At 44.2% G+C, this 13,940-nt stretch overlaps 1 protein-coding gene across 3 annotated transcripts in view; it reads left to right on the forward strand.

The window, feature by feature from the left end:
- The window catches only part of Prkca (protein kinase C alpha), a 413,537-nt gene that overhangs the window by 381,050 nt on the left and 18,547 nt on the right, over window positions 1-13,940 (forward strand). For all 3 annotated transcript variants that reach the window (XM_063241821.1, XM_063241823.1, XM_063241822.1), the window contains 2 exons: window positions 4,308-4,388; window positions 12,603-12,710. In XM_063241821.1, the coding sequence (XP_063097891.1) occupies window positions 4,308-4,388; window positions 12,603-12,710 (189 nt within the window). The remainder of the gene's footprint in view (window positions 1-4,307; window positions 4,389-12,602; window positions 12,711-13,940) is intronic.

Here is a 13,940-nt window from a genome sequence, read left to right on the forward strand (position 1 = left end):
ATTACTAAAGTATTCAGAGTGATTGTGTAATCGTAGTCCATTGGCTGAGCAGACAAGCTGGATGGGGCTGACAAATATAGTCGCTAGAGAAAAAGAGCCATTGACACAAGCACTCTTCTTTTGTACATCTTGGAGAAAGAAGAGGGGAACACCAGCAGATGTCAGACAGGACTTTAATGATGTAGAGATGGCAAATGAAATGCAAATCAAAGTCAAGTTGAAGCAGGGCTCCCATCCTCTTGCCTTCTGACAGTTTTCCAAACTCACACATAATTTTCCATTGCCCAAGTGGAGAAGTGCTGTTGGTAAGACCGCTGAGAAATTGCAGAGTGTAGAATGGGAAGTCAAGTGTAACCTCCTTGCTCAGCTCCCACTGATCCTCTGCTGATGGAAGCCAGGTGCTCCAGCTCTGCCTGTGTTAGGAACAAACTCCCTGAAACACCTCGCAACACAGACTGCAGGGGCTGGCTTTCATATGGTGATAAAAGCCACGCTTAGTTAGGTGCTATTGAAAGTTGCTTACAGCAACTGAAATGATTTTAAATCTCTGTACACTGATCTCCAAGCCCATTTGATTAATATTAATACCAGATATGAATAAATTTGAATCCCCAAATATAGTGTATCTCAAAGTCATAAAATCGTATCTTTCAGACAAATATGCCAATGAGGTGATTGCACACTGGTAGTCTCAAGAGTCAGAGAGCTGAACAAGGAAGATTCAAAATTGCAGCTCAACTAGGTGACTTAGCAACTTATACTCTGTCTCAAAATTTAAAGCATAAATAAAGTCTGGGGATGTTCCTCAGTGTGAAGGCCAGGTGTTCACCAAGGTCAGATTCAAGGATAGAGGCATGCTTGGTACTGGTGGCAGCGTGCATGTTGCCACCACTCTTGAGTGATGAAGTTTTACTTTTGAGTCAAAAACAATTATTTTGACCAATGATTCGACTTATAAGAGTATATCTTCTGGAAATAAGTCAAAGGTTTTATAGGGATCCTCAGCAACCATTATTAAATAAATTGACCATAGCCTAATACGTTGGACTAATACAAATTTTTAGAAAAAGGACATAAAGCTTTTATGTGCCAACATAATTATTTGTAAGTGGTGAGAATATACGGAATTAACTTTTTAAAAATGTAGTTCCCTCCCCCTGCATTGTAAACCCAAATATCGAGTTCAGTCATCCAAGTACTGTAATCCTGTCTCTAGTCTTCCTCACAATTCAAAAAGTTGTATTTATAATCCCATTGAGACATTATTGGAATCCCAGCAAGTTAATTCCAATCTACCGTCACTCGTGCAACCCATAGTGAGAGTAAAGACACAAAGAGATGGTCCAAGTTAAGGGCAGTCAAGGGGTCCTAAATCTAATCCTCATAAGGACATGCCTGGATCCTAGGCCTCTCCAGCATTTATTATCTTGTGAAGAAGGCAAGGTGGCTCAGGGATGAGTGACAGTGAGGATGGGGGGAGTAACTTGAGCTGGCTGGCCAGATGCAAGAATGGCATCTCTGTAAATTGCAGAGATAAAGACATGCAGAAGGATCAATTTACATAATCCAATTAAGGTAGCAGTGGAATTGTTTTGGGGGGCTATTTCTTTGGTTTTTTATATGCAAACTCTTGTGCCCAGAGAGTCATAGCCTCTTATCTTGAGGCTCTACCCAGTTGACATTCCCAGAGCTATTTGCTCTAACATTTAGTGTGCTCAATCCTGTTCATATCTGTACCGTGGAGAACACTATTCCAGGAAATAGGACTGTCTATTAGCTATAGAAATTGCATATTAGCACCTCGGCTAACCTTATTTGCAATGCTTAGAGCCAATTGAAGAAAGAAGGCAATACTCTAGCCAACTTTTTACATATCAGTATAAGGAAATGAGTCTCCAAATAATGAAAGTCACAGTAATTGTTTTGGATTCCAAAGGAGTCACTGAGGGGCAGGGTTTTAGCTCAGAGGTGTAAGTGCTTGCTTGGCAAATATGAGGTCGTGAGTTCAATTCCCAGTACCAAAAAAAAAAAAAAACTACAAGTCACAGGGAGTCACTGGAGTTGTCTTCCATACCCCCACTAATTCCTCTTTAATGAGACTGAGTAACTTACTGCAAATCTCTGTTAGTTCAGCAAAAAGAACAGTTTGTGCCTTCATTGTTTGGTTGTTTGATCATTTTTTCATTCCTAAATTTGTAACCTGAACAACTGCTTCTAAGATAACAATACGCAATATATTAACTACCATTAATTTCCTATTTTTTTTTGAAATTCTGTGTCAATTCTATCCTTTTTTCTGTTTTGCTTTTTAAAATTAAAAAAAAAAAAACTAGAAAGATTTAAGAAAAAAAAATTTGGCTAGTTTTGAAGCATACAAAACTGACATCAATCCTACCCAACCATTTTAGGAGAGGAACCTGCCATTTTATCAAAGGTTGTAAAAATATGTAACTCCTTTGATTCAATAATTTCTTCTCTGGAAACTGGAGTAATATGTATCAACCCCAAGTAACAGACTGAAGGCTAATTTTGGTGGATTGTGTGTGCATTTATTTTCTAAATTTCCAAAAAGAACAAATGTAGCAAAGGAAATTAAGGATCCCCATAGTTTCCTGGAATTGTTATTTCCTTATTAAGGAAATGAGATACAAAGCTGTTTCATCCACACATGTACCTCCTTGTTGGTGCCCACACATAGGGAAACTATAGAGGCTTGTGTTTCCATCCTAGATGGGAGAATATTCGTAACACATTAAAGAAACGGGGGTGGGCAGATATGCAGAAAGCTTTCTTCTGTCTCAGAACATTTAGTGAGACATTCTGGGCCATTAAAAAATGGAACATTTCAAGGTCAAAGACATATCTTTGTACCAGGAATCAAACTCATGACCTCATGCTTACCAGGCAGGCACTTAACCTGTCGAGCTAAATCCCCAGCCTCAAAGTCAAAGATACATCTTAAAAGGCAGAAGGGTTTATGCTGAGTACCTGTTAGTGTGGCCTCTACCTTGACTCCTGGGGCATAATCCTTGGGTCTGGATTATGTGCATTAGTTATAGAGCCTACATGAAAGGTACGAGAAGAGAGTCTCAATAAGCAATGCCACAGTTTGAAATTCAAATCAGTGTTACTGTCTTCTATAAAGGGAAGTTGGAGAGAGATTCTGCTGATTCTGAGAGCCACAGAGAGAGGTAAAAGAGAGGAGAATGAGCTCCCCGGAGACCCATCTCCCAGCTCAGCAGCTGTCTGCATTTTGCCAGCTCAGGACATCTACTTTTTCCCACGCACACACACTTCTTTTACTGAAATATATTACAAAAATCTAAGAGATTGTGTCATTCCACCCCAAAATACATTATTTCTCATACATTTCACCCTTGAATACACTTACCTCTAACTGAAAAGGACATTTTAACTAGCCACCATATTATCAGCCACCTAAACAAAATTAACGAGTTCCTTAATACATCAACTAATATGTACACCGTATCTTAGTTTGTGCCGACTGCCATCAAGAATGTTTGCTGGGTTTAATCAAGGTCCACATACTACACTATTTGCCTGTTTCAAAGTATTTTAAAACCGGAGTTTCTCAACAGACTTGATGTACATTGTTGTACTTCTATATGCAATGGAACGAAGTAGAATTTATAGTCATCGCTCCTCCTCATCCTTTTCTTCCTCTTTCTTCTCCTTCTCTTGTTCTTCATTTTTGCCTTTGTCTTCCTCTTCATCTCCTTCTGCATCACCATCTTTATTATTCTTAGCAAAACTCAGTCACATAGCTTGATCATTTTATTATCAGGCTCTACCTCTCTGTCCTCTCATTTTTTGTCCCTCAGTGTCCAAGGATTTTTCACCAAGGAAGATAATGAAATCTCCTTTCACACAGTGCTGTGGAATCTCTAGGTCGATGCAGCAGAAAGGTCTAGATGCAGGATTTGGGTAGGAATCGTGGGCAATGGTTCTGTTTGTCAGATTTGAAGGGGCATCTTCCCTCAGTGTAAAAGAGAGAGAGAAGCCAGGTGTGCTGGCTCATGCCTGTAATCCCAGCACTCAGGAGGCTGAGGTGGGAGGATCATTGTGAGTTTGAGACCAGCCTGGGCTACAAAGTGAGCTCAAGGCCAGCCTGAACTACATAGTGAGACCCCATCTCAAAAAAAGACAAAAAAAAAAAATCAGAGATCTTTTCACCACCACATTCACATAAACTGAGTGTTCACATTTCTATCTGCTCAACTTACCTGTTCTTACAAGGGTCATTTGATTTACCACTAAGTATAACCAATGTGTTTGTTTTTATACAGATAATTGCGTACCAGCCATATGGAAAGTCTGTGGACTGGTGGGCCTATGGCGTCCTGTTGTATGAAATGCTAGCTGGACAGGTAATGCTCACTACATTTTCACCTTTGTATATTGCTGTACCGTGTGACTGCATCAGTTCTGCTGGCCAGTGATACCAAGAGCTAACAGTGTCATTGCCTAAAGTTGGTCTGACTTCTCCGACCCAAGGGAAAAGAAGCAATTTCCCTTTGAGAGTATATCATATCCAGCACAGATGCATAGAAATCAGCTTCGTAACAATTCCAATGGGAAGTTGTAGCCTGGAGTGTGGGCAGTGTTGCTCCAGTGTGTATTCATGCTGATGATGGCAACACCCTCAGTAAGTTTTCAATATCACAAAACTGAGCCTGGGCTGTGTTTCCCAGCAAGTTCATCTGCAAAGATTGCCCCAGATGCGGCCGTGTCTAACATGGTGATATTACTAAGGAAGAAATCTCCTACATTCAGGAAGCATTTTAGTAGTTCCTCCCCATCCTTCCTATCCCTTCCCCACCCTTGATAATTCACTGTAATTTTCAACCAAGTCCAGCAAGGCTGAACATCCAGTTAATTTTCTTATCAGAGAACCAAATGTATTACTGCCCAAGGTGATACTTTCTAATATAATTCCTTTACTATCTGTGTCTCTTTACACATAAAAATTATCCTTGTGGGTGGCTTTTTGTAATTCCCAGAATTCAAGCACTAATGCTAAAGAGTCTGACCTCCATAGGCAAGAGCCTTAGTAAGAGAAGGTGGACCAGAACAATGATGTTGGACAGCAAAGCGCCCTCCACACTGAGCTCGGCGTGGAGCATCTGCTTAGCGTGTGTGAGACCCTCGACTTCATCCCCAGCACCAAAAAAAAAGGAAAAAAGACTAGGATGTAGGTCAGTGGAAGGCTCAAGCCCTGGGCTCCATCCCCAGAATTTCCCAAAACAAAAAAAAGAAAGGCAAGAAAACCATCTCTGTTCTGTTTCTAGAGGGCAAAAGTTACTTTCTTACCTGCCACATCCCTTAACTAATTTATTAAAGGCTCATGGCCTGCACAAAGCGCTAACAGTGAACAAAGCAAAGCTTCTCACCAACGGGAAGCTTGGGCTCACAGGAGCAGGGACAATAGACAGGTTAGAAATGTAGCCCATTAGTGATAAACTCTGGAAAAGATAATAAGGCAGAAAAGAACATATTATTGTGTTGCTGGTGGGTTTTAATTTGAACTCAGATAGCCAAGATGGCCTTACACAGAGATAAAATTAATAACAGAGGAGATGAGGGAAGGTGTCTGCATGGCTGGAGTTGTTGTTTCCTTATTAAGGGAGTAAGATACAGGCCGAGGGAGCAGCAAGGCCAAAAGCCCTGAGGCGAGCGTGTGTGGCCATGTTTCAGTAGAGGGGACGCCAGCGGTGTGGCTGCAGCAGAGTGAAGGACCTGAGGAGGCTGAGGTCCAGGGGTGATGGATCTTCGGGGTGTGTGAGCCCGAGGTCACGGCAGGGCCACTGGCTTTCCTTCTCCGCCCCTCCCGTAGCTCTGTCATTATGTTTTACATCTCGTAAATGCTAAGATAGTACTTTAGATGTTGAAAGACTAAGGTGCTAGCCTAGGTTTAGTCATTATTTTTCAGTGATTTCAGATATTAAAAATGTGTGTGAGTCCACATTCACTGTGCGTAATGATTACGTTTGCTGTGGGGAGTTGGGCCGTGGCCATCCACAGCTTCAGACTTTTTACTTTCCCTTCTCCCTGTGTCTCTAGATCCCCTTCCCATTTGCAAAAGATCTGTTTCCCATTATCTTTTCCCCCATTCCCCTCCATTCTCTTCGGCTCCTCTTCCCCACCTTATTTACAAAGAAGCAAAGCTTTGCAGTGATGTTAAGACATGGTTGACATCCAAAGGCTGGTTTGTTTGTCTGGGTTTTTTCAAAGATTCTTCTTAGGTCGAATACCCCAGTGGGCAAAGACAGAAATGCAAAGACAGAAATCCAGGCTGCTGTCTGTGAGACAACATCGGGAAAAACACAAGTTTCTATGCCTGACATTAATTTCCCCTCTTTAAAAGTTTGACAATAAAATTTGACTGTGGAGTCCCCGTCCCCTGGGAGCTGTGCCTTGCTGGAAGGCACAAGGAGCCAAGTTCCCCTCCTGGAGGAGCCCACTGGAGTGCTCACCGCCAGAGCCCAAGAAACAAATTCTGCTTTCATTAAATCATATTTGGGGGGCTGGGGATTTAGCTCAGCGGCATAAGTGCCTGCCTTGCAAGCAGGCAGTCGTGAGTTTGATCCCTGGTACCGATAAAAAACGAAAAAGACCAAAAACAAAAAATCATATTTGCAGAAACCAACGTGTGAAATCAGTTGGCCAGAAAAGCAGGCCCTCTTCTTAGTGCGTTTTACAGCAGGTGATGTGAGCTGTCTCTTTATTGGCCAGCAGGGGACTAGAGTTTCAGAACACAACCTGGTCCTCCCTCCTCCCTCCCTCCTCCCCAGGCCTGGCTGCCTCTCCTCTCCCTGCATCCTGTCTTCCTGTAATGCATTCTCCAGGAGAAAGGCTAGGCCACACCCCAGTCTGGAAAGGAGGTCCCTTAGGTGCCTTTTGAAGTCCTGCCTGCCTGGGGCCTCCCGTGCACTATGGCCCTGATGCAGTGTCCAGCCTGCATGGAAGGCGCCTGGCTTTGCCTGGTCGTGTCCCTGCAGAGTGCTGGGACAATGTGCTCCCCACACCCAGCGGCTCTACAAACATTCTGGCACGGTATTGATTTTTCCTGTCCTGCTTCTCAGAGCCAGTAGGGCTGCCCTGTGTGCAACCCTTGAAATCTTAAGCCCTCTTGAAAGTGGTGATATTCTTCAAAAATGACTCCCAAAGGCATCCTGCATGCTGGTCCCATGGTGAGCACAGGTAGCAGCCTTTGTCCCTCCTAAATCCTCACTTCACACACTGCAAAGTTGGTACCATTCAAAGCCCCTTCTTCATCTTTCGCTCTCTCTCCTCCATACAAATTTAAATGAATTTCTTGTTGCATCTCAACCCAGAAAGGTTGATGAAGATTTTATGGCTATTACTGAGGGCTCCTCGAAGCTGCAGGAACTGCAGAGCCCCAGCAAAAGGAATAGATGCTGTTATTGAAAAGCAAGATTAATGATGAAGTTGCTGGTGTGATTGTGGTTTGAATTTGTCATCCTTAACACTGAGGGCTGAAGATTAGGTGAAAAAAAATAGTTTATTGCCATTTTCTTCTCATTTGCATTATTTATTGTCAGCAGCCAAGGGGGCAGTTAAGTATGAACAGCCAAGTCTTAATTCTGTTCTTGAATTGCTTGACAAATATGATTGCTTTTGGGGCATAAATAGTCCCTACCCAGCCCTCTAATGAGCATATTGCTGCGCGAAGTGTTCATAGTATTCATCAGAAGGGACTGGCCCTCTCCTCTGTATGTCCTTTTGTTCCAAGGTTATTTACACTCTGTCTTCATTCCTGATGAATCAGTAACTGGCACTTTATCTCCATAATTGGACCTTCAGCCTGAATAGTGCATGGGTCCTCTCCCAGCCCCCATCCCAGGCCTCTGTGGTTTGCAAATAAATGTGACAGAGGCCAAGCATCGCTTAGAAAGAAGTGATTTAGGAATCATTTTTTACACTGTATGCCATCACCCCTCCATTGCCTGTTTAAAATTCACAAATGATGTGGTGCTAAGGCAGAGTGAGAGATACAGCCCATTCAGAAAATTTTCCACCAACCCAAAACTTAATAGGTACCTTCACTTGGCACATTGGGCGCAGCTTTGTAGAAATGAAAAAGATAACTTTGGGAATAGGGGCAGATGGGGTGAGAAGCAATCTAAAATGGTTGAGTGCTAACACGTTATCCCCTACGCCCCCAAACTAAGATGCTGTCATGACAGGCAATGAAAATGAACATAATTACCATTCGTCACCATTGATCTGCCTTCAACACCAAGGCCAGAGAGTGCACAGTTACCTATAAGAAGGCTTCCAGGGTGAGCTGGAGAGATTTAACCAGAGCATAAGCATGTTATCTTCCTTTGATACATAATCCTACACCTGGGACATTATTCTTTGGAAATAGTTCAGAGGAAAAAATGGTATGCACAGAGTTGTTTATAATAGCATTAGTTGTTAGAATACAGTCCTAAACTCTATTGTAAATGTACCCTTGGATAAGTGAGTCAGTCTGTTATGATGTATAACATCCGTGGGTTTACCTTTGAGAGGGAGCACTGGTGACTACAGAGAAAATCAATGCGCAACAGTGAAAAATAAAGGTCTCCAAACTATGCATATTTAAAAAATAATGTGGGAAAGTCTACCAATCCACTTTAAAATGAGAATTCTTTTGTGTTTAAATGAAAAGAACATGGATGCTGCTTTCACGGACTTCCCCTCCCTCAGTATTACGTCATTTCAATGTAAAATAGGACTCAGGGGAACTTTTCTGAATGTTCTGGTCATTAGTGCTGGTGGAAGATACCTCAAAGTGCCTGTTCCTCTCTCGGCCACCATAGGTCAAGATGGCGCCCACACCATCAAGGTGGGGCCCACCACCATCAGTTCCACCAAACATAAATTACCCATTCTCACTAATGCCTGAATGTACCGTTAAGATGCAAATAGTCTATATTGTGAAACAAGCCAGTCATAAAAAGACATTTTAGGATCCCGCTTACATGAGGTACTGTACTTAAGAGTACTCAAATTCATAGATAAAAAATAGAAAGATGGTGGCCAGGGGCGGGGGGGAGAGGAGGATGGGCAATATGTGTATAAAGGATGAGGTTTCAGTTGGAAGGGCAGAACAGTCTGGAAGTGGATAGTGGTGATGGTTGCCTAACAGTATAAAAATATGTGATGTCTTAGAGCTGCGCACTTAAAAGTGGGTAAGACAATAATCCGGGATGGAAGTCCTAGAGATTGAACCCAGGACCTTGTGCATGCTGGGCAAGTGTTCACCACGGAATTTCACTGCTAGCCACAGTGGCAAATTTTATGTTATGTATATTTTATTACACTAGAACACTAATCTACATCAACTAAAACAAAGTAGGAAAAAGTGTGCATTTGATTTGATGGTATTCTGGGCCTGGAAGAGGAGCCAACCTCCATCTGAGCCTTGTGCTGAAGTACATCCCTCATCTGCCTTCTTTAATCCTCATCTTCAGCCAGGTGATTCCAGAAGCATCTGTCTGACCTGCAGCTGTGAGGGAAGCCAACCAATCCCACAACCCATTAGAGCACAGGCATTCACACAGTGACTTGGGACATCTTGGACTCCTAGGCTGTTCCTCTTTATTTGCAGAACTTACCTCTGATGTGCAGGACATGAGTTAGCCCTTTAAAGTTCACCTGGACAACCACACACACACACACACACTGCTAATACTAGCAGCACCCCCTGGGAGTGCCAGAGCCACCCCTAAGCCCCTCCACTCAGCCCACAGTCACCCTACCCTACCTCACAGGGGCAGCGCTTGTAATTATCAAGAGCCCGGGCTCTGAGATCACTCCTGGCTCAGAATCCTGGCTCTTGCACAGCCCCAGCCAAGGCAACAAGCAGAGCATCAGAGAGCTCACCTGCCTGTGGGGTCAGTATGTGGCGCCTACAAAAGGCTGCCAACTGCCTGATGTGCAGGAAGAGCCTGAGGTCAGTGTCACTGTCGCCTTTCCCCCGCTTATTCCCAGCATAGAGTCATAGCAGTTGACAGAGGCTAGAGGCTTGTTCCCTCCCCAGAATGTGAAGACAAGAGAAACTTTAGCCCTTGGGTCACACCAGGGATGGAACCCAGGTGAATCTTCAAGTTCTAGCCCAAGGTTGTTTGGTCTTATGGCTTTTGTTATAATTTGCAGTGCATTTTACTGCAATGGACCAGCCTAAGCAGCCTCTGAGGAGCCTTCCAAACCCAGACTAAGGATTCACAGCAAATTAAACAGATTTATTTACTGCAGCACTTGCCAGGGCCTCTAAAGTGTGAATATTAATACACGTCTCCAAAATAGGGCATGAGGTGCAGCTTTGGCCCAGGAATGACTGTAGGATGGACGTTCTAAAGAATGCTCTTTGGGGAGTGTCAGAATTCAAGCGCTCTGTCCTCAGGAGTCACAGAGAAGACTTGATGCTAAAAGTCTACTTTTCACCCACAACGGATAAAACCTAACCCCTCACATAGTCGCTTCCATTTCAGAAGTCAGCCTGTGGGAGCAGCTCGTCAGGCAAAGCTGGTTCTGGGGCACAAAACAATCAAGTGTGTATGAAGGGCCATGTTATTGCACCACAGTTCTTGGTCTTCAATTATGAGGAGAGGAAAGAGAAGGGAACCTTGACCTGATCATCTTCCTATAGACGGATCCCCTGAGCATCTTCAGGACGTTGACTGGAACTGTTTCAGGCTCGCTCCTGTCACTAGGACTTGAGCATCTCCAAAGGTCGCCCTTGTCACCATTCAGCAAAGTATAATACATTTACTTGCTTCCTGGGCGCACAATCCACACCAGTCCCAAGCTCAGAGGAGCTGCATGATTTGTTTAATGCTCTGTCATCTCCATCTTGAAATTCTTAACCTTTTTAATACAGGATCCAAGACCTGCAATTTATGTAGCTGATCCTTACTAGAAATCTAGGGGCCATGTTGCGAGGTGTGGAATGACAATAGGGGAACAGATACTGTTCACGCTGTGAGGACTCAGCACACACTGGGAGTACTTGGTGCTCCCAGAGAGCACAGTTCCCAGGCCAGGGCAAAGCCCAGACCATGTTCATTTTAGTTTTTAAGATCTCCTCAACCAAAATTTGTCTGCTCTTCTGGATCCTTTGTCAGGGAAGATGGGATGTCATATGAGTGTCAGTGAGAAGTATTGAGAAGCACCCCGGTGCAGGATCAGACCAAGAAATCATGGTGGGAGGGGCAGAAGGATTGGGGCCACAGCAGCTCTCAGCCAGGTACAGCCCTGGGCCTACTCTGCTTTGCCCTCTGGAGACACAGGTGGAACATCCTGCTACTGACACAGTGGCCTCTGCAGCCAGCACCACCCCTAGTTGACATGCCTTGTGGACCCTCAGGACAATGCACCATGTCGACACACTACGGCAGGCCACCCTGCTTGACTTTGACTGACAGGCTAGCTAATTTCAGCTGTCCTCACCCACCTGCATGCTTCCACCAGGGCAGAGAGGGGTCTTTACAGAGGTGACATCTTTCCCTCTGGGCCTGGGACCCCTATTCACTAACCCCTCACCCAGCTGCTGGTCCCAATCTGCCATTCTTGTACTAAGTTTAACTATGCCAAAGGGGACGCTAAGGAGTTTCCTATAATCCTGTTTGTCCTGTGTGCATCTCTTCAGCCTGACAGCTCATCAGATAGTGCCTGCAGGATGAAAGACATGCAAGAGCCAAGGTTTACAGGGCACCCTGGGCCCAGACTTGGCTGCTGGTGGAGTCTCAAGCCCTTCCCTAAAAGCTCCCCGGCCTCCTTAGAACCACCAAGTACTGGCCATCAACTCATAATATCTACAGTAAACAGTAATAGGTGCTACAGAACACTAAAACAAATTGTAGAGAAGGGTGTATTAAAGAGGTAAATCCATTGCCAGTAGACATCCAGTTAGGAAGAAAAGAGCCAGAATTCTGGTTCAGATCTGCCTCAAAGCCATGATGGCCCATAATGGTCCTATGCCCTGCTCACTATAGGGTTGTTAACCCAGTAGAAATGTCAAAGGACACATTCAAATAAGCTTAATTTCTGTGGGTGCACCTGACACCCCACAGAGCAGCTTTGTTGGGTCAGAAGTCACAGTGTAGGTTCCTGGGCCAAGGTCATCCTCTCTACCCATGTTCTGAAGTTCTCTTCATCCCAAGTAAAGGCATTAAGCATTCTCTACCCACCCCCAACCTTCTGAACACAAAACCATCTGTAACCTGGCTTCATCATAATTAGATTTTTAGCACATGATTATAAGATTAATGGATTAATTATAATGTAGTTGTAAATCATTAAAAACATTACTCAAAAACATTCTCTCTAAGGATTGTTTGGGGTGGCTCAGGGCAAGATAATTAAAGGGACAGAGTTAAAAGTGAAAAAACATAACCACCAGTCTAATTAAAGATAATCTAATTAAACCCCAAGTTAACAGAGCTAACTCTGCAGCCTGTGCTGTGCTGTGCTGGGAAACCAGGTCTGTTTCTCTGTGCTGCATTAGAACATCAGTCCTGTGTCGGTGAACCACTTCTAACTATTTTCCATCTTTTTCTTTGCTGTACCAGCCTCCATTTGACGGTGAGGATGAAGATGAACTGTTTCAGTCTATAATGGAGCACAACGTTTCCTATCCCAAATCCTTGTCCAAGGAAGCCGTTTCCATCTGCAAAGGAGTGAGTGGAGGGGGGCCTTCTGTGATCAAGGACTGAGAGGGACAACACCTTCTCCACATTCCTGAGAGAGACTGGAACTATCACAAATGCATGCCATTTTGGCCTCAGAGAGCTTGGGGACATGCAGGGCATAATGGGACAAGGAAGGCCAGGCATGGACTCAGACACCAAGATTCCCAGGCCCCTTGCCCAGACCTTCATGGCTCTGCCCAGCTATTTCCAGTCCGTTTCATAGCACTGCAGTGGAAAGGGTGACTGCCACATTCTGCTGCATTTAGTCTTTGTTAGTTTCTGTGTCTGTGAGGTGCAATGTACTTACAGAGCCAGACACAAACCATCGGTGTTCAAAGCACCAAATCTTCACAAAACGAATGTGCGCCAGTAAGAGACCAGGAGGTGAAACCCTAGAAGCCCTGTGGAGCCCATCTATCCCCAAGATGGTCAGGATCCCCACTTCTGACCACAGGATGGGCCTTACCCCTTTGACCGCTGCACAGAGGAGGTCTCATGTGTGCCACACTCCTGGGCCTGGCTGTCTTCCCTCGGTAGGGCAGTTGGAGGTGTGGCCACGCTGCCGCCCGTGGTATGATTTCTTCATTCATGTTGCATGTGGTGCTCACAGTGTGAACACACTCAGTTTGTGCACCATCCCATTCCTGGCAGTGCTGGGAGTGTTTCCACTTTGGCTTGAGGCTGTAACAGATACAACTCTTGGGAACCCTCTGGGTCCTGTGTTTTGGTAAACGTATGAACACATTTCTTTCCAGGAAAAGCTTAGGAATGGAATTGCTAGTTGTAACTTGGCTAGAGTTTAATGGTAAATATTAGGTTGCAAAATTCTTTTCAGACTTGGTGACCTGGAATGCAGCACACTTTTTAAAAATATTTTCTGATTAGAATTATTATTTTCTGATTAGACCTCTGATTAATTCAGTTATTTGCAAAGCATTTACCATGTCTTTCAAAGGCCAAGGAGACCCGGAGTCTGCCTTTGAAGAGCTCACAGTCAGCGCCAGCCCCTCCATCCTGTAGTAGCGTGTTTATTAACTGGCCACCTGCCTTGTTGCTTCCTAATCCATAAGGTGTTGATTGATAACATTTTGTCAGGCAGTAAATAGGCTATGATGCTTGTTACAGTGTCCTGCGTGATGCTGGTCTCCTGCACTTTCAGAACGTATACTTTTTAGTGCTCTTACTAGTGCTTCTTACCAGCTATGCATGTAGAACAGC

The sequence above is a fragment of the Cavia porcellus genome, unplaced genomic scaffold (assembly GCF_034190915.1).
Source record: "Cavia porcellus strain 051 isolate PalLab524CR breed Dunkin Hartley unplaced genomic scaffold, mCavPor4.1 scaffold_32, whole genome shotgun sequence".
NCBI classification, from domain to species: Eukaryota; Metazoa; Chordata; class Mammalia; order Rodentia; family Caviidae; genus Cavia; species Cavia porcellus.